This window comes from Oncorhynchus gorbuscha, linkage group LG04 (genome assembly GCF_021184085.1).
Source record: "Oncorhynchus gorbuscha isolate QuinsamMale2020 ecotype Even-year linkage group LG04, OgorEven_v1.0, whole genome shotgun sequence".
NCBI classification, from domain to species: Eukaryota; Metazoa; Chordata; class Actinopteri; order Salmoniformes; family Salmonidae; genus Oncorhynchus; species Oncorhynchus gorbuscha.
The window spans coordinates 15504808-15526975 of NC_060176.1; the positions used below are offsets into that span (position 1 = coordinate 15504808).

The following is a 22168-nucleotide window of genomic DNA, read 5'->3' on the forward strand; positions in this document are numbered from 1 at the left end:
GCAGTCAGGGGAGGTCAGGTGCTCTTCTGTGGAGCCACGACCCAAACGCACAAGCCCCTCAGACTGAAGTAACCCCAGTGGTCCGCCTCTTTAAGGAGCTGAACTCAACCCAGTCACAGAGCTGCACCAAGGCTTTAAAGGGCAGAAGTCCCATTCCAGCCAAACCTCAGCCTTGTCGCAACTGTGCCTTCTGAAATATAGACAGACCGTGTCCGACACCCCCCTGCCTCTTCCAAAAGCCCCACTCCTCCTGGTCACCTCACTAGAAACAACACAGGAGTCTCTTCAGCATGGAGAACTGTTCATTTCTGTTTCAGGCCACTCACTCAAGACTCTGGCGCTACTGGCTCCCAGCAGCAGCTATGCTTCTAATGTTTCTCCTGTGCTGTGCCACCACAGATATTTTTACCCACTGGTATTGAATTACAGGAAATCAAGAGGAATGAGTTTCAGCAAAATTCTATATGAAACTGAGGAATGGGTGTTCTAATACACACACACTTTTTTGTATTACTATTTTGACAGGTGAGCCCTGTAGATACAGAAATATACATATCTATACAAAACATTTTCCACATGTAAGGTGCAGAAAAACGAATAGCATCCATACTGGGAAACCACCGTGGCCGGGGAAATACGTAGGGAAGACACTGGTAGTTATTACAAACGGCAAAAGTCAGAAAACTCAAACTAAACAACAAAAATAATTGTTTATCGGTTAGACCGAGCTTCGTTTTCACATTTAAACATTCACACCTACTACAAAACAACTTCACTCCTACAGTAGCTCGGCACATAAGTAGGCGACTATAGAGAGCTTAATTTCAAGTATAAAGCAGCTCTGAAAAACAAAGGGATATATGCGGCATCACCTGTCATTCGACACCTCATATAACAGCCAGTAGTTGGTTTAATTCCCTCTATGCTGTCATTGACATTCCACTCCATATCAACCAAAAGCTATTGTGTGAGGCTGGGGCTATTCTGGGGCATTACTGTCAGCCTGGCCTGCAGGTCAGTTCCATACTGTAATGCTATGAAAGTGGCACAGGCTGGATGTGACAATGACTCACCAGTTGAGACTGATGCAGTCAGAGCGCCCACGTCACACCACGTGCCACATAGTGACTATTCCCACAACAACCCGTGATGGGCATGGGGGTATCAGGAAATCTCAGGAGCCACTAAAGTATCAACACTGATATATTGTGTACATGTACAGTAGGTTAAGATCTGCACAAATCTATTGATATCAATGAATTATAATTTACATGAAAGTCATTTAGGCCTACATGGTGTGTCTTAAATTTGGATGAGGCTCCATGTTTGCACAACTTTACACACTTAGATGTGAGACTATCCTGGGTATCAGTCAGCAGTACTCCTGTCACTCCATGCTATCAAAAGCAGCTAGGCCAGACCCATGGCTAGTTACCCCCCACATAAGTATTCAGCTATGTGACCGTTGGCAAAACAACAACGCTACTAAAACAATCACTGCTTGGTCATACTTGAGTTAGTTTAATGTGTTCAGAACCAAATAGCCTACCTTTCACTCTTAATAAAGACCCAAGGGGATATTCTATTTCCAATACCTGGATTTAATGGAGACAAATTGCTATAAAAAAGGTATACTAGTATTCATCACAAGTTAAAACATAGGTCTGTACTTTTGGACAAAACACCAGTGTTAACAACCTAGGTCTAGGCTAAATGTTACTGAGGCAGTGACATACACACAAACATACCTTCCTTTATGTATTGTAGGTCATACATGCAACTAGCATTATCTGCTTGATACTGGTCAGTAGACCTAATGAAAGAGGTAACTGGGTCATTCAAAATATGTGGATGTGACAATTACAGAGACCAGAAATAAACAGATGAAATAGAGGTTGACCGATTAATCGGAATGGCCGATTAATTGGGGCCGGTTTCAAGTTTTCATAACAATCGGTAATCAGCATTTTTGGACACTGATCATGGCCGATTACACTGCACTCCACGAGGAGACTGCGTGGCAGGCTGACTACCTGTTATGTGAGTGCAGCAAGGAGCCAAGGTAAGGTACTAGCTAGCATTAAATGTATCTTACAAAAAAACAATATGATAGGTCATTAATATGGTCAAATCCAGAAACTAAGGCTTGTATTTCTGTGTGTTATTATATTATAATTAAGTCTATGATTTGATAGAGCAGTCTGACTGAGCGGTGGTAGGCAGCAGCAGGCTCGTAAGCTTTCATTCAAATAGCACTTTACTGCATTTGCCAGCAGCTCTTCGCAATGCTTCAAGCATTGCGCTGTTTGACTTCAAGCCTATCAACTTCCGAGATTAGTCTGGCAATACTAAACAACATTAGAACATCCAACAGTCAAAGGTATTTGAAATACAAATGGTATAGAAAGAAACAAACCAAATTGAACATGTTTCATTATTTATTTGAGACTAAATTGATTTTATTGATGTATTATATTAAGTTAAATTAAAAGTGTTCATTGTTCATTCAGTATTGTTGTAATTGTCATTATTACAAATATATATATATATATACATACATACACACACAAACACACACAAATCGGCATCGGCTTTTTGTTGGTCCTCCAATAAATCGCTATCGACAAATCATAATTGGTCGACCTCTAAAATGAAAGCCAAACACACCTGGAAGGTAGCAATTACAAACAGGTAGGCCTACTCAGGTAGTGTAGGCATACTTGAATATAAACTAGGCCTATTCATGGAGTAAAAGTTATTCTGACCATTGTCAGAATGAATCAAGTGATAACACACCACATTTACACTTCCCTACGTACTTATTTGGACAGTGAAGCTAAAACTTTTAAATTTGGCTCTATACTCCAGCATTTTGGATTTGAGATCAAATGTTTAATTTGAGGCAACAGTACAAAATGTCACCTTTCATTTGAGGGTATCTTCATACATATCCGTTCTACCGTTTAGAAATTAAAGCACTACGTATCTAGTCCCCACATTTGAAGATGTCAAGTATTGAGAAATTCACTTCTGTATTAAAGTAGTGAAAAGTGTAGCATTTGGTCTTGTGCTGCCATCCTGTTAGAAGATAAGATTATTTTATTACAATGGTTAAATTGGATTTTCATTGTGTTCAATGGTGTTATTTGCCCCCTAGTGGCGCTTTCTGGTACTTAGAAAGACAACGCAAACGGGAAGTTCAGAATTGGTTTTGCACGCATAGAAGCAGCTACAGACAACGCTACGGTGCAGGTCTTTCAATGTAGTTATTTCTTGTCACGCTTCAGCCTTGGAAAAATATTTGTTTGTAAGTTCGATTCAAGCATTTAGCTAATGATGATAATCTTGTTATTGATAGAGTTTCTTACATATCAATGTTGGTTGCATTTACTCACAAATTGCAATGCCTTTTGTGTATGTCGTTAGCTGTATTACTTTGCTCATGCGTCATGTAAACGAATTGTAAAATATACAATACTGTAGTTTTGTTACTGTTTCTAGTGTAATATGCTTTGTTATTCTACATAGATGGTTATACATTATTAGAGTAATGAAAGGAGCAATTACCATATGGTTAACAATTAGCTATATGGTTTGGCATCATGCCAGATGCATGGTACTTTAGCACGTGCTTTGTATTATGCAACTTCAAATGTTTAATGTACAGCTACAGTATGTCGGTGTGAATTGAACACTAAAGTATATTCTTTTCTGTATTTTGCAGTTTCACAACATAAACGTTTTCAATATATTCATTCAAGAAAAGTCACACCTTGGGAGTTTTATTGAAGACTTAGTTGTTAGCTATCTGTCTAGTTTTGCATGGGAACGCAACTCAAGGGCAGAATAGGTCTCATATTCCTAGCACGCAACGACTACATCACACTTGTGACTATTCAAAAACTTGTTGGATGCATTTGTAATTTGTTTTAGTTGTGTTTCAGATTGTGTTGTTCCCAATATAAATTAATGGTAATAATAGTGTCATTCTGGAGTCACTTTCATTGTAAATAAGAATAGAATATGTTTCCAAACACGTCAACATTAACGTGGATGCTACCATGATTATGGATAATTATGAATGAATCATAAATAGTGAGAATGTTAGATGCACAAACATCATAATATTATATCATACCCCCAAGACATACTTGGGGGGGACATTATATATATGCCTTCACTCATCATTCATCCACATTAAACCTTTCCACTCGTTGAAAATTGCAGATTTTGTCATTGATAAGCGGCGAAATTGGAAACCAGAGCCTGTACAGTAGTAACATGCTACACGTGACACCAGAGCTCAGGTTTTCCAGTTCACAGGGCTGTATGGGTATGTATGACTATGTATGACTGACAGACATTATAAACTTGAGCACCGCACGAGACAAGAGGATGCCCCCGTACCTCCCGGTAATTGGGCTACTTTTGCACATTTGTTGTCAGAGTGAGGATAATGCTGTAAATCAGGAGGAGTTTGTGTTCTGAAAGCTGAACCGTTGAGAAATATAATAAATATCGCATTTGAAGTTATACCAGCAAACCACACACTCAACAGTTCAAATGTGCATTTCACATGTCCATATTTGAAAACTCATGTCATTTACATTATCAACATTTATGATCGCTATGTTTGATCCACAGTTACAAGGATGACATGTGTTATAGCCTGGGTTGTCCTGGACACAATGCGCCGGTATGTCGTATTGTGAAGAACATTTGCCGCAGAACACACACTTGAATGCACTCATGACTCCATTCTGTGCACCAAAATTACATCTGAAGTGCCTTTTGAAAGCCTAACACTAAAATCATATTTTATAACTAAGCTAGCCAACAGAATCAGCTTTCAAATGATGCCCCTCTGACCCAGATTGCGATTTATAAATGGAACATTTTTGGATTGCGTATACAACAGTAATGTGTGATGGTTGGGACACAGGGCTGTGTTCCAAACAAAAAACTACAAGTGGGCTTGCTTCAGTTCCTCAATGGCAAAGCCATGAGAGCACAAAAAAGGAACTTATAGTTGAGGGCTCTTTCCTTCAACTATATCATAAAAGTAGGAACTGTGCACAGTTTGGAGAGGTGTGTGGCCACTTGGAAACACCAGTATGACCTCTCACTCCAACCAATGTAATTGTTTTTTAATATCTTGCACCTATTCCAAAATGCCAATGAATATTCTTATTATGTTACTGAATGTATCCAGAGTATTTTCAGATTTTCATTATTGAAAAATGCTGTGAAAAGTACAGTAAATGTAAAATGCACATAAAATCAAAAGTGTAATGTTTGGATTCAGTCTTGTGTCAGGTGAACTGTTGTGTCCTCACCTTTGGCTTGATAATTACCCCATAATATCCAGTGTTCTTTCAATTGCTAACATGGTCATGCATATTCATATTCAAATACTTAACTTCGGACTAGTTTAATACACAAGTTAATTTGTTCAAATACATATGAACCTCCAAAATGTGGGGACTAGATACATAAAGTGCTAACTGGTAAAACATATGTACAGGATTATAATAACTATCACTATGTCTGTGCCTTCAAGGTCATTTACACTTTTAGTAAAGTGAGTCAGCAGCAGTGGTGGCAGTGTCAAAGCCACAGGTCTGGCCCCCCCTTGGGTTGTGCCATGGCAGAGATCTTTGTGGGCTATACTCAGCCTTGTCTCAGGATGGTAAGTTGGTGGTTGAAGATATCCCTCTAGTGGTGTGGGGGCTGTGCTTTGGCAAAGTGGGTGGGGTTATATCCTTCCTGTTTTGCCCTGTCCGGGGGTGTCCTCGGATGGGGCCACAGTGTATCCTGACACCTCCTGTCTCAGCCTCCAGTATTTATGCTGCAGTAGTTTATGTGTCGGGGGGCTAGGGTCAGTTTGTTATATCTGGAGTACTTCTCCTGTCCTATTCGGTGTCCTGTGTGAATCTAAGTGTGCGTTCTCTAATTCTCTCCTTCGTTCTCTCTCTCGGAAGACCTGAGCCCTAGGACCATGCCCCAGGACTACCTGACATGATAACTCCTTGATTTCCCCAGTCCACCTGGCCGTGCTGCTGCTCCAGTTTCAACTGTTCTGCCTTATTATTCGACCATGCTGGTCATTTATGAACATTTGAACATCTTGGCCATGTTCTGTTATAATCTCCACCCGGCACAGCCAGAAGAGGACTGGCCACCCCACATAGCCTGGTTCCTCTCTAGGTTTCTTCCTAGGTTTTGGCCTTTCTATGGAGTTTTTCCTAGCCACCGTGCTTCTACACCTGCATTGCTTGCTGTTTGGGGTTTTAGGCTGGGTTTCTGTACAGCACTTTGAGATATCAGCTGATGTACAAAGGGCTATATAAATACATTTGATTTGATTTGAATATCATAATGACTTACCAGACGATTCTCATCAAACACCTCCAGCAACAGCCGATGCTTCCTGGGATGAACCTGAAAGAGAAAAGTTCGACTTCAATAAATGGGTCCAAAAACATCAACAAATTGAATCAACAACGACCGATTAATCTCCCCAAAATGTTTTAGTCCGAAGATCAAGTATCTATCAGCCCCCAGTATCTGTCAATCACAACAAATCCTTAACAGTCATTAGGTATAGAACTCAACCAGTTTACTATTTGTTTCTAAGTTCAAATTGAATGTTTCTTTAGAATTGGGTGTACCTTCTAAACATCTCTTTCGTGGCCACACAAAGCATTGGTATGTGGAAACATAACATTTGACCTCATGTTGCTCAGAACTCACATACCATGAAAACAGTTAGGCTACACAGCAAAGCAAGATGTCACAAACACTCACAGAGAGGTAGTGGAAACTTCCCTTGAGCAATTTCATAAGAGGTCTCACAACTAGGTGAAGATGACATTCAAAGCAAACTGATTAAAGAACATCAACACGAGCGGCATTGTCTACACCAGTGGTTCCCAAACTTTCTATAGTCCCGTACCCCTTCAAACATTCAACCGCCATCTGAGTACCTCCTCTAGCATCAGGGTCAGCGCAATGTCAAATGTTTTTTGCCATCATTGTAAGCATGCCACACACACACGATACAGTTATTAAACATACGAATGAGTGAGTTTGTGTCACAACCTGGCTTGTGGGAAGTGACAGAGCTCTTATAGTACCAGGGCACAAATAATAATCAATCATTTTGCTCTTTATTTAACCATCTTAAATATAAAACCTTATTTGTTCATCGAAAATTGTGACTAACTCACCACAGGTTAACAAGAAGGGTGTGCTTGAAAGGTCGCACATAACTCCGCAACGTTGGGTGGTATTGGAGTCTCATTCTTGAAATCATTTTCCACACACAGTCTGTGCCTGTATTTAGTTTTCATGCTAGTTAGGGCCGAGAATCCACTCTCACATAGGTACGTGGTAGCAAAGGGCATCAGTGTCTTAACAGCACCATTTGCCAAGGAGATATAGTCTGAGCACAGCATAATCCAGAAATCTGGCAGTGGCTTCGGAATAAATACAATTTTCGCAGAACCGCTTGTTGCAATTTCGATGAGGCTCTCTCGTTCAGATATCGGTAAGTGGACTGGATGCAGGGCATGAAAGGGATAACGAATCCAGTTGTTTGTGTCATCCGTTTCGGCTAAGTACCTACGTAATTGCTCACCCAACTTACTCAGGTGCTTCACTATATCACATTTGACATTGTCCGTAAGCTTGAGTTCATTTGCACACAAAAAAAATCATACAATGATGGAAAGACCTGTGTGTTGTCCTTGTAATGCAGACAGAGAAAAGCTCAAACTTCTTAAATCAGAGCCTCAATTTTGTCCCGCAATTTGAATATAGCTGAGGAGAGTTCCTGTAATCATAGATTCAGATCATTCAGGTGAGAAAAAAACATCACCCAGATAGGCCAGTCGTGTGAGAAACGTCATTGAGAAAATTATTGGCTGGTAGGGAAATCTTTAAGCTCGTCTATCAATTCCAAAAAAAGTGTCAATACTTTGCCCCTTGTTGTAAATGTGCTACATGGTCGCTGCCCATATCATTGCATTGTGCAGAAAATACACAAGAGTTCAGGGGACTTGCTTTAACAAAGTTAACCATTTTCACTTGTAGTGTCCAAAACGTCTTTCAAGCCGTCAGGCATTCCTTTGGCAGCAAGAGCCTCTCGGTGGATGCTGCAGTGTACCCATGCGGTGTCGGGTGTCTCCCTGTCATGGCTTTTGCACCATCAGTACTGATACCAACACTTCTTGACCACCAAAGTCCATTTGATATCACAAAGCTGTCCAGCACTTTAAAAATATCCTCTCCTGTTGTCCTTGTTTCCAGTAGAGGATGTCTTCCTTAATTGACCCCCATCAACTTAACGGACATATACCAGGAGCTGTGCCAGGCCACCACGTCTGTTGACTCATCCAGCTGTAATGCATATAATTCAGTGGCTTGTATGCAAAGCAGTAATTGTTTCAAAACATCTCCTGCCATGTCACTGATGCTTCGTGAAACTGTTGTTTGATGAAGCCATTGTCTGTATATAGCTTTTTTTTTATTTTTTAAACCTTTTCCCCCAGCATTGTCCCAGCTATACCCGTGGCAGCAGGAAGAATTAAATCCTCTACAATAGTATGGGCCTTGCCTGTCCAAGCCACTCGGTAGCTCACCATATAAGACGCGTCTAGCCCCTTCTTATTAAATGGTATCTGTTGCTTTTATACTTGTCTTACTACTCGAAAGTCATCTTAATTTTCACTCAAACTCCTGTGGCTTATTTTTCAAATTGGCATGTTTTGTTTCTAAATGTCTGCGCAAGAGTGAAGGTTTCACCAAGTTGTGAGATAGTACTTCTGCACAAATAACAGGCACTACTCCCAATAAGTGTACCCCAAATCAATGTAGTTATCATATTTGCACTTCTTTGTCTGTGCTTTCCCAGGTAAGGGGGCAATAGCTCTTCAGCTGCATCAGATTCACAACTGTCAGTGTTCATGCTAGCTAGGCTAACAACAAATGTAGAATTATTGATGCTTGCATTGGATGTGCTTGTGGAAGCAGAACAACTTGTGTCGTTGACAGGTGCAGTAGTGCTGGCAGTAGCAGTACTATCAGTAGAGCTGTTATGTGTTTCTATGGACGCGGGCCTTACTTTTTTTAAACCATTTTTGAGAAACCAGAAAGAGCAGCAGCTACGTTTGGCTAAATATGGACCGTTAGTGGAATTCCCGCAAGAGAGTAACGGTTAATGTGACTGGATGTTAATTATTTGACTAGGCTACCTGTATTTGACATTGTGTTGTTATTTCATTGAACACTAGATGGTTTAATTTGAATTTTGGCAGTGAAACGAGGCTACTCAGGCGAGAAAAAAACCTCATCCAAATGTATAGCCTCTTTGGAAAATATAAATGGACTCTTCGGAAAAAATATTGAGGCGTACACCCAACGGCATTACGCGTACCCCAGTTTGGGAATATCTGGTCTAGACAAAATGAAGGTACAATAGGACAAAGGGAAAGGCTCAGTGGAACAGACTGCATATGGAGCTTCTTTGTATTCATTCGTTTTAAAATGGGAAAAGGAGGACCAGAAAATATATTTGTACTAGCGAAAACATCCTAAGCACTTCCTACTGTAAAAGAGGTCCTTGGAAACTAGTAGGTTTCACACCAAACATGGCTATTATTTAAATCCATCGCTAACTGGGCTAATGAAAGCTAACTGGATCCTCCATCTGCTGACACCCAGCTTTAATGACAAAACCCATCCCATTTGACAAAGAATACACCTTTTTTATTTTACATAAATATTTATCTTTAATATTTTCAAATATAGGTGTATTTCCTCACAATGCTTAAAACAGAGTGAGAATTATCTATAACTAAAATACGTCAGAAAACCACCTGACAGAGCTGGGAAGGGGCGCACAGTGAAAGATAGTAACGATTCCCCTGACAGGGTGGTAAAGCCACCGCCCCCAGGTCATGTCATGACTACTGGGAAATTAAATGTGTTTCTGTTAAAAATGGGCCCGCTTGCTAAGTGAAGCCATTATTGACACTGCCACGTTGGTAAGGTGGGCCAAATAGGCCGCAACTCCTGTAGAATATATGGGAGAGTGCGTTCGGCAAATATAACTTGTTTACTTTATAATATATGATTAACTTCAAAAGAACAATCAAAATATACAGATAAGAGACAGGCTAGGGAGTCAGGTGTTTTAAAATATATTTTAATATTGGTTTGAACACGTTATTTTATCAAAAAGGTTCTAAAGATTTCCAGGGCAGGCATAAACATAACAATATTCACAATAGGGACAAGTAAAACAAAGTGCAGGGAGCTGTTAGTGTTACAACAGCTGTATCCGTCTAAGGAGAATCCACTGAGTACTGATTTACAGTACCAAGACACCATGATAGAGAAAAGCCCTGAATAGACTATAGGAGGTGGAGAAATCTCAACTGGCATGGTGACATGTTTTTTTTTTTTTTTTTTTCATATGACTGGGAGAGTGTTGAATCACTGTCCAGGGCAATGAGACATTGTGCAACACTGCCATCATTTCTAGATATGGCTAATACGTTTCTAAGGCTTAAACATAGTGGATATTTGACTGAATGTGTGCAACTATATACACACACAAAAGCTTCCTGATCAATATCCATGGCCAGAGGAATGAAAACATTTCAAATATCTCCCTCTGTCTCCTGGCGAGATGGGCCAAGTCTCCTGCTATGTGGTATAACCAGATGCAGGTAGAAGTTACCCCGCTCTATGCTTTTCCTCCACATGCAGAAACTGTGGTTTTCTCCGATCAAGATTACATTTTTGCAACCACAATAAGCTTATGTTTGTTGAAATAGCGAATTCAACCTCCGTCAGTAAAAGTTCCAGCTTTTGAATTGTGCCCTTGAACTTCAGGTCTCAAGGTACACAAACAATTCAAATTCATATCTGTGCTCCCATAGCTACTAAAGAAGGGTTGTGAATATTTATGTCTGCTGCTCCAACATAGAGGATCAACCTAATGAAAAACAATCAGGACAGAAGGACCTTGGCATACGCAGCTTTCCACACAAAAACGTCAGAGCAAGGACTCACGCCAACACCAACTGACTCACTGAGGCTGTTTCACACCCTCAGTTCAACATTTAATCAAGCTGTGTTTACATGCCCAAGAAAGGAGCCAGGGGCAACAATACTCACAGGATGCTGGGTGGGTCTTACTGACCAATCACAACGCCCAACACAGTGGAGAACTTCCTGTTGGTGCTGATTATGTACAGACACCAGTTAACATTGTAAAAAAAAAAAATAATAACGACACGTCTGCAGACATGAACATAAAAAGTTTCGCGTTCTGACTTTTAAATTGCTGTTTGTGAAATATTAGCCTCCCAGTGAGAATCTGGAGCAGCTTCAAACATTAATAGAGAACATATTACTGGGCCATTAAGGCTAGGAAATACAGATCTAGTTAATTGTCCATATGACATGGAGGCATGCAGCAAAAAGAGATGAGATCAAGAGAGAAATAAAGAAATATAAAGGTTGAGTCTTAAAGGTCCTCAGAGCCCTGGGTAAAAGAGCAACTGCACACACAAACAATGCTCTTTTTATCATACATTTGACTTACCCTGAAAAATAATTCCTCATTCCACTTTGGGTCCAATGTCTGGAAAAGACAATGTATTTAAATGTAAATAGGATACTTACAAAACAAACAAATAAATACTCTGTACTTATTCTGCTGTCACAGTTACTCACCTTTTTAATTGTTTTAGTCTGAAGACTTGTTAGTTCTCCATTGACAGGGTCATAAAGGGACACTCTTGTATATGGATCACTGTGGTAGAAAATGAAAATACAAAGCTCAATTTGATGTCTCTGTCCCTTGGTGTGGACAAAGATCAAACGAGGGAACATCTCAGCATGAAACAGTTTTATCCCACAGGCCATATGGAGCACAAACCAATGATGTCATCAGAACTATAAATAGTTGCACTGAAAAAACACAGATCTTTTACAATTTTTTATTTAACTAGGCAAGTCGGTTAAGAACAAATTCTTATTTTCAATGATGGCCAAGGAACAGTGGGTTAACTCCCTTGTTCAGGGGCAGAACGACAGATTTTTACCGTGTCAGCTCAGGGATTCGATCTTGCAACCGTCCAATACTAACCACTAGGCTACCTGCCGTCCCAATACAATGGACGTGTCGAAAAATTGTGTTTATTCGGCACTGCTGACATGAGGGGAAATGATGGTGGGCTATTTAGCGGAAAGAGCCTCTGAAGATTCTACTGGAGATTCTGAAGCATCTACTGTATACAAGGGCACAGTACTCCTGATTATAGCGCCATCTTAAGGTTGCACAGGACAGTTACAGTACGGTCTAGTGGACAATTAAAGGAACGCATGGAAGATAAGCAAGCCTACTTAATATAAATAAGAATATCATGTCATCAAAGCAGGACAACACAAGGCTGTCTTTCAACCCACTGCTATGGTGCTGAACTTTCCATTCAACAATGCAAAACAGGACCACAGCAACTATTTTCTGTCAGTGGAACAGCACATTTTGAAGATGATTTTGCAAGTCTCAGGTTTTTGCACTCAAGTTTAATAAATAAGTTTGTATTTCTAACTGCACAGGGCCTTCAACAACCATATAGTATAGTATGCATGCACACCACTAGGTCCACAATGTTGACTAAATAAATAAAAAAGTTCCACACACACATGGGCTCATTACCAAGTGTTTACAGTATAAACTGACAATCAGTTTGCTGTTTATAATGAAGTGGGTAGATGTGTAAAATGATTGGGGCAATAAACCTGCTTATGAACTCTAGATGTGTTTTGGGCAAAACAGCACACAGAACTGTAATAGATGATTTAGGAGTCCAATAAGTTAGGAAGGGTCCTCAGTCCACACTAAGGATCATTTAGAATTGAGTATTTTATGGTATAACATGGCCAAAAGCATGTTTCCTAAAAAGGGAGTATACCAAAGATAGTACACTGTATTTTGATAACATGAGACACCAGAATTATACAAAGATACTGAAGCAAAGCTCGCTAACATGAGCCTGGTTACAATTCCAACCAAGTGGGTTAACCCTATGGGTGCGATGCATAGGGTTTTTGTATTTGAAACCAATGACATGGGGTCCCTTCTCTGTACCGCTGTTCGTGAAATTGGTTTCGGAATTGGGATTGCATCTGACTGAAAGGCCAGACGTGTGAGTGGTCAAAGCACGGGGATGTGATTTTGCGTTCGGAGGGGGCAGTGAAGCGATCCTCGCTAATATGAGAGTCACTTCTCTGTCCCAACGTTCGCTGTAATACCATAAGAAAATAATCTCCTGAATTTGCTTAAGTGATACTGATAGATTGGATTATCCATTTGAAGACATATTTTCCTCAAAATCAAGACTGACCTGGCTCCAAGGATATCTTTCTTGGCCAAACCAATTCCAGCTATGACTTTCACTCTCAGAATTCTAGCCTCATTCTGGAAAAAAACAAAAACACAATAAGGACATAAATCACATTATTAGCTGCTTACAGTGCATTCAGAAAGTATTCAGACCCCTTGACTTTTTTGAACAAGGCCCTTCTCCCCCGATTGCTGTTTGGCAGGGGGCCAGCTCTAGGACAAGTCTTGATGGTTCCAAACTTCTTCCTTTTAAGAATGATGGAGGCCACTGTGTTCTTGGGGACCTAAAATGCCACAGACATTTTTTGGTAACATTGCCCAGATCTATGCCTCGACACAACCCTGTCTCGGCGCTCTACGGACAATTCCTTCGACCTCGTGGCTTGGTTTTTCCTCTGACATGCACTGGGACCTTATATAGACAAGTATGTGCCTTCCCAAATCATGTCTAATCAATTTAATTTACCACAGGTGGACTCCAATCAAGTGTGGTCCTTCTGTAGCTCAGTTGGTAGAGCATGGCGCTTGTAACGCCAGGGTAGTGGGTTCGATCCCCGGGACCACCCATACGTAGAATGTATGCACACATGACTGTAAGTCGCTTTGGATAAAAGCGTCTGCTAAATGGCATATATTATTATAAGTCGTAGAAAGATCAAGGATGATCAATGGAAACAAGATGCACCTGAGCTTGATTTCGAGCTCAAAGGGTTTGAATACTTATGTAAATAAAGTTTCTGTTATTTTATTTTAATACGTTTGCAAAAATGTCTAAAACTGATCTGGCTTTGTCATTATGGGGTACTGTGTGTAGATTGCGGAGTATTTATTTAATCCATTTTAGAATATGGCATAACATAACAAAATGTGGGAAAAGTCATGGGGTCTGAATACTTCCCAAATGCAAAACTGTAAATATCAGGTTAATGATGTTAGCTACATGAATGTCACTTACTGTAAATGACTCAAAAAGTGTGTTTTTCCACGTGGATACTCATTTGATCTCAAACATTCAAGATCAATTTAGGCCACATTAATAATGACTTGATAACTCACATGACTCCTTTGGGCAATGCTCTGAGTTTATAGCGAAATGACATGGTTAGTTAATAACCCTTCAATTAATGTATTGTTTTATCTATTGGTTGTCAAAAGTGTGCGTTAGCTAGCTAATTAATCAACAGTAGGCCTATACAAAGATGACAGCTACCAGATAGCTGATGACGTACTCCGTGACCATCAACTGTTACACATGCTAACTAGCTAGCTAGCTGGCTAACGTTGCTTCGATAAAATGGATATAGGTATGGTGGGACTGTCCAACTGACAGCTTGGTTGACAATACCCAAAGAAATGTAATGACACTTTAGCTAAAACACTTGGATATAACGGCATTTGTCTGCCCAGTTAGCCAGTTAGTTAATTGGCTAGCTAGTTAGCTAAATATTTACCTCATCAGTCTGAAGTCCACGGACCTCGGGAAGTGCCGCCATACTCATATCCTCAGCGCCGTAGCCTATGTAGGTCGATTCAAGTAAAATGTCCCGAATGATAACGCTGTAGGTGCTCTAGCACCAATTCCCCTTTCACTAACTAATGAACTGTACCAGACACAATAGCTAGTTAAATGTTCAAATGTGTCGTGCGTCGTTCTCAACTAAAAGGATCCTGATTCCTCTCCTCCCTCTGCTACCACGCCTCACCCCTACGTAGTAATTTCACGAGAACATGAAGTACAATGTATCAACAAGGTAGATACAAAGTAGCTATCAACATTACATCGTTAGTTGGTGCATATGGTTGTAACGAATAGTTGTGAATATTCACTTCCATTGCAGACCAGGACAAATAATGTACCCATTTCAAATATTGTAATGTTGCATAATTTTACAAACCACTGAGACTAGCCCGATAATGGACAAATGGAGCCTAACCTTACTCCTTATTGTCCAATGACCTTACATGTTCTGTTCAGAGGAGAATTGGCTCTGGTAGCAAAAACATCAAAATAATCCATCTAAACGTGAGTTGATTGTCAATTGAGGTACGGTTCAATAAACATAAAGCTCGCTTTCATATCACATCAAAATAATTTCACAAATCCAAAATATACACTTACTGTACACCGTTTTAACACTTACAGCCAACAGTATTTTTTTGTGACAACAACTTTGTAGCATCCACCTTCCGTTGACACACAGGTGTTCTAAAACACAGATAGGTAATTGGCATAGTATTAGCATAGTATCTTTTGTCTTTTTAGAATGGTGCTGGAGGGAATGGCACCCGTTTTACAGGGCTCTGGAACAATTGGTCTTTTTTGAGCTGATCTTAACTTTTTGTGTATGTAATGTTTCCGCCATCATTTCCTATGACCACAGAAAGCTTTCGGACATCAGAACAGCGATCACTAACCTTGATTTGGATGAGGATTTTTACTTCAAAGGGTTGGCAGCCAAGGACATAATGCTCATCCGGACCAGGCCCAAATCCCTGACACTCGAAAAGAGTGAAGAGGCGGCGTTATAGAGGCCGTCTTGTGGGATACGATGAGTCTACATCAGCGAGTGTATAAACCGCCTCTACCCTCCATTCTTTTGGCGAACATACAATCACTGGAGAATAAACTGGACGAGCTCCGTTTGAGACTATCATATCAAGGTGATCTGAAGAAGCCAGCACTAAGACTGCCATCAACGAGCTGTATAGAGCAATAAGCCAAAAAGAAAATGCTCAACCAGAAGTGGTGCTCCTAGTGGCCGGTGATTTTAATGCAAGAAAACTCAAATCAATTTTACCTCATTTCTACCAGCATGTCACCTGTGCAACTTAAGGCGATAACAACTTTAGATCACCTTTACTCCATACAAAGCTCTCCCTCGCCCTCCATTTGGCAAATCTGACCATAACTCTATCCTCCTAATTCCTGCTTTCAAGCCCCCCTCCCCCTCAAAAAAACAATAAGAAGCAGTGACACACTCAATATGCAAGTGGTCCTAAACTACAGGGCTGTTTTTCTAGCACAGACTGGAATATGTTCTGGGATTCAGCCGATGGCATTGAGGAGTTTACCACATCAGTCCCTGGCTTCAATAAAGTGCATCAACGATGACGTCCCCACAATGACTGTACGCACATATCCCAACCAGAAGCCATGGATTCCAGGCAACATCTGCACTAAGCTAATGCTGCCGCTTTCAAGGAGCAGGACACTATTCCGGATGCTTTTAAGAATTCCCGCTACACCCTCCAACGAACCACCAAACAGGCAACGCGTCAATACAGGATCGAATCCTACTACACCAGCTCTGATGCCTGTCAGAGTGGCAGGGATTGCAAACTATCACGCATTACAAGGTGAAACACAGCCGCAAGATGTCCAGTGATGTGAGCCAGACGAGCTAAATGCCTTCTATGCTCGCTTCGAGGCAAGCAACACTGAACCTAGCCCAATATTGGACTAAAGGAGCCTAACGTTACTCGTATTGGCTCTGGAATCCAAAACAACCAAATACTCCATCTAAACGTGTATCGATTCTCAATTGGCGAACAGTTCTAGAAACATAAATCCCTTTACTTTCAAATCAAATTAAAACAATTTCACAAATCAAAATACACACTTACTGTACACTGTTTTAACCCGTTTTACCACCATTGCAGACAACAGTATTTTTCAGTGACAACACGTTTGTGGCATCTGTCTTCCGTTTACGCACAGGTGTTTGGAGATGCAGATACTGTAGATACTTATCACGGGTTGTCCACTTCCATCAGTTTTCTGTAAACAAGCACTGTAACATGGAAACATAGCAGTGTGGGAACACTAACCCTATGAAGGTATGTATCAATTGAACCTTTTTTCATTTTTTAAAATGATTTCTCGCCGATATGAAACATGAGGTCCTTATGCTTCCGAAATGGGAGATGGGTGCCGTGGCTCTTAACAAAACTCCCCCCTACAGAAGACGCCTTCGTCCAATGACTGTGTAATGGAACTGAGAGTCATGATCAAGGGCTAGACTGAACCATGCTGTTCTGGATGACCGTGTGATTAGACACACTGTAGCCAATGTGAGTAAGACTTTTAAACAGGTTAACATTCACAAGGCTGCAGGGCCAGACGGATTACCAGGATGCGTATGGAGAGCATGCTCTGACCAGCTGGCAAGTGTCTTCCCTGATATTTTCAACCTCTCCTTGACCCAGTCTTTCCTTCTTAAAATGCATTTGAGCCAATAAATTGTGTTGTGACAAGGTAGGGGTGTTATACAGAAGATAGCACTATTTGGAAAAAGACCAAGCACATATCATGGCAATAACAGCTCAAATAAACAAAGAGAAACGACACTCTATCATTACTTTAAGACATGAAGGTCTGTCAATCTGGAAAATTTCAATAACTTTTAAAGTTTCTTCAAGTGCAGTCGCAAAAACCATCAAGCGCTATTTTTATTTTATTTTTATTTTATTTTTATTTTATTTCACCTTTATTTAACCCGGTAGGCTAGTTGAGAACAAGTTCTCATTTGCAACTGCGACCTGGCCAAGATAAAGCATAGTAGTGTGAACAGACAACACAGAGTTACACATGGAGTAAACAATTAACAAGTCAATAACACAGTAGAAAAAAAGGGGAGTCTATATACATTGTGTGCAAAAGGCATGAGGAGGTAGGTGAATAATTACAATTTTGCAGATTAACACTGGAGTGATAAATGATCAGATGGTCATGTACAGGTAGAGATATTGGTGTGCAAAAGAGCAGAAAAGTAAATAAATAAAAACAGTATGGGGATGAGGTAGGTGAAAATGGGTGGGCTATTTACCAATAGACTATGTACAGCTGCAGCGATCGGTTAGCTGCTCAGATAGCAGATGTCTGAAGTTGGTGAGGGAGATAAGTCTCCAACTTCAGCGATTTTTGCAATTCGTTCCAGTCACAGGCTGCAGAGAACTGGAACGAAAGGCGGCCAAATGAGGTGTTGGCTTTAGGGATGATCAGTGAGATACACCTGCTGGAGCGCGTGCTACGGATGGGTGTTGCCATCGTGACCAGTGAACTGAGATAAGGCGGAGCTTTACTTAGCATGGACTTGTAGATTACCTGGAGCCAGTGGGTCTGGCGACAAATATGTAGCGAGGGCCAGCCGACTAGAGCATACAAGTCGCAGTGGTGGGTGGTATAAGGTGCTTTAGTGACAAAACGGATGGCACTGTGATAAACTGCATCCAGTTTGCTGAGTAGAGTGTTGGAAGCAATTTTGTAGATGACATCGCCGAAGTCGAGGATCGGTAGGATAGTCAGTTTTACGAGGGTAAGTTTGGCGGCGTGAATGAAGGAGGCTTTGTTGTGGAATAGAAAGCCGACTCTTGATTTGATTTTCGATTGGAGATGTTTGATATGAGTCTGGAAGGAGAGTTTACAGTCTAGCCAAACACCTAGGTACTTATAGATGTCCACATATTCAAGTTCGGAACCATCCAGGGTGGAGATGCTGGTCAGAGGTGCGGGTGCAGGCAGCAAACGGTTGAAAAGCATGCATTTGGTTTTACTAGCGTTTAAGAGCAGTTGGAGGCCACAGAAGGAGTGTTGTATGGCATTGAAGCTCATTTGGAGGTTAGATAGCACAGTGTCCAAGGACGGGCCTGAAGTATATAGAATGGTGTCAACTGCGTAGAGGTGGATCAGGGAATCGCCCGCAGCAAGAGCAACATCATTGATATATACAGAGAAAAGAGTCAGCCCGAGAATTGAACCCTGTGGCACCCCCATAGAGACTGCCAGAGGACCGGACAGCATGCCCTCCGATTTGACACACTGAACTCTGTCTGCAAAGAAATTGGTGAACCAGGCAAGGCAGTCATCCGAAAAACCGAGGCTACTGAGTCTGCCCGATAAGAATATGGTGATTGACAGAGTCGAAAGCCTTGGCAAGGTCGATGAAGACGGCTGCACAGTACTGTCATTTATCGATGGCGGTTATGATATCGTTTAGTACCTTGAGTGTGGCTGAGGTGCACCCGTGACCGGCTCGGAAACCGGATTGCATAGCGGAGAAGGTACGGTGGGATTCGAGATGGTCAGTCACCTGTTTGTTGACTTGGCTTTCGAAGACCTTAGATAGGCAGGGCAGGATGGATATAGGTCTGTAACAGTTTGGGTCCAGGGTGTCACCCCCTTTGAAGAGGGGGATGACTGCGCAAGCTTTCCAGTCCTTGGGGATCTCAGACGATATGAAAGAGAGGTTGAACAGGCTGGTAATAGGGGTTGCGACAATGCGGCGGATAGTTTCAGAAATAGAGGGTCCAGATTGTCAAGCCCAGCTGATTTGTACAGGTCCAGGTTTTGCAGCTCTTTCAGAACATCTGCTATCTGGATTTGGGTAAAGGAGAACCTGGAGAGGCTTGGGCAAGTAGCTGGGGGGGGGGCTGTTGGCCGAGGTTGGAGTAGCCAGGCGGAAGGCATGGCCAGCCGTTGAGAAATGCTTGTTGAAGTTTTCGATAATCATGGATTTATTGGTGGTGACCGTGTTACCTAGCCTCAGTGCAGTGGGCAGCTGGGCGGAGGTGCCCACTGCACTGGCTCTCATAAGGACCGCCACAGGAAAGTAAGACACAGATAAGTTCATTAGAGTTACCAGCTTCAAAAATTGCAGCCCAAATAAATGCTTCACAGAGTTCAAGTAACAGACACATCCTCATCCTCAACATCAACTGTTCAAAGGAGACTGTGTGAATCAGGCCTTCATAGTCGAATTGCTGCAAAGAAACCAGTCCTAAAGGACACCAATAAGAAGAGACTTGCTTGGGCCAAGAAACATGAGCAATTAGACCATTGTAAATCTGTCCTTTAGTGTGATGAGTCCAAATTTCAGATTTTTGGTTCCAACCGGCGTGTCTTTGTGACAAGCAGAGTAGGTGAACGGATGATCTCTGGATGTGTAGTTCCCACCATGAAGCATGGTGGAGGGGGTGTGATGGTGCTTTGCTGGTGACACCATCTGTGATATATTTAGAATTCAAGGCACACTTACCCAGCATGGCTACTACCACAGCATTCTGCAGCGATACGCCATCCCATCTGGTTTGCGCTTAGTGGGACTATCATTTGTTTTTCAACAGGACAATGACCCAACACACCTCCAAGCTGTGTAAGGACTATTTAACCAAGGAGAGGGATGGAGTGCTGCATCAGATGACCTGGCATCCACAATCTCCCGACCTCAACCCTGGTCTGGGATGAGTTGGACCGCAGAGTCAAGGAAAAGCAGCCAACAGGTGCTCAGCATATGTGGGAACTCCTTCAAGACTATTGGAAAAGCATTCCAGGTGAAGCTGGTTGAGAGAATGCCAAAAGTGTGCAAAGCTGTCATCAAGGCAAAGGGTGGCTACTTTGAAGAATCTAAAATCTAAAACTTAACACTTTTTTGGTTACATAATTCCATGTGTTATTTCATAGTTTTGATGTCTTCACTATTCTTCTACACTGTAGAAAATAGTAAAAATAAAGAAAGCCCTGGAATTAGTAGGTGTGTCCAAACTTTTGACTGGTACTGTATACATACGTACTCTACATACATACTCTATACACACACACACTCTACATATTACCTCAACTACCTCATACCACTGCACATTGACTCGGTACCGGTACTCCTTGTATATAGCCTCATTATTGTTACTATATTTGATTTATTTAAAAAAATCGTAGTTTTTAACTTTGTATTGTTGGGAAAGGACACGTAAGTAAGCATTTCATGGTAGTCTACACCTGCGCATGTGACAAATAAAATGTTATTTTTTTAGTAAACAAGCACTGTAAAATGCAAATATGGCAAGTGTGGGAACCCTAACCCTATAAAAGGTATGTAGTAATTTAAACTTTAAAAAAAAGTATAATTATTTCTTGCTGATATGAAAGATACGTTCTTTACGTTTCAAAAACTGTACCTCAAGTGATACATTTTAGCGTTCAGAACGAGCGTCTGGGCTTTTAACAAAACTCCCCAGGCCAGAAGATACTATTGTCAATAGGAGCTAAAAGTAGTTAGCGTCTATGAATGGGTTACCTTGAGACAAGCATTACTTATTTATCATAATTTAGGAAACCAGTTGAATGACACACAGTGTAACCCCCATCCCGTGAGATGGGAGAAAGGATCCCTAGGCGGGCATTGTACCTTCAACCTGTTGTTCACATTCATAGATACTTGATCCAACTGACCTTGCTTATAAGTATTTTCGTTCATGCGGTCCCTCGCTGGAACCTGTATAAAAAGTCAAGAAATGTAAAACAAGATAGAAATATGATTGATGGACTTGGACTATACTTTTTAAATTCAGCAATAGTGTTCTACAAGGATCATCTCAAATCAAATCATGGCGACAGCATTGTAAAATGTAACATTAGCTCTCAATTTAAGACAGTTTCTGTTTATAAAGGATTACGATGAGTGCACTGTATAATAATTGGGAGGATATGTCTCCTCCCCTTCCTCTACACTGATTGAAGTGGATTTAACTATTTTTTTATTTAACCTTTATTTACAAGTGACATCAATAAGGGATCCTAGCTTAAACCTGGATTCACCAGGTCAGTCTGTCATGTTTTGTGTACACAGTGTATACGAATTAGCATAGGGACGATAAACAGTTCACAAAAACTAGAAGCAGACATTTTTTCCAGCTCTTCTGCAAGCCAACTCTTATCAGCAGAGGCTTGAAATCTATAAGACAGATGGTGCTCGT

General features: G+C 41.1%; 1 protein-coding gene across 1 annotated transcript in view; it reads right to left on the reverse strand.

Annotated features, from left to right (window-relative positions):
* The window catches only part of LOC124033733 (E3 ubiquitin-protein ligase NEDD4-like), a 47831-nt gene extending 32700 nt beyond the window's left edge, over window positions 1-15131 (reverse strand). Inside the window, 5 exon segments of the mRNA XM_046345943.1 lie at window positions 6388-6441; window positions 11615-11653; window positions 11746-11824; window positions 13422-13495; window positions 14872-15131. Of these exon segments, the coding sequence (XP_046201899.1) occupies window positions 6388-6441; window positions 11615-11653; window positions 11746-11824; window positions 13422-13495; window positions 14872-14919 (294 nt within the window). The 5' untranslated portion in view covers window positions 14920-15131.
* Between the last annotated feature and the right edge of the window lie 7037 nt (window positions 15132-22168).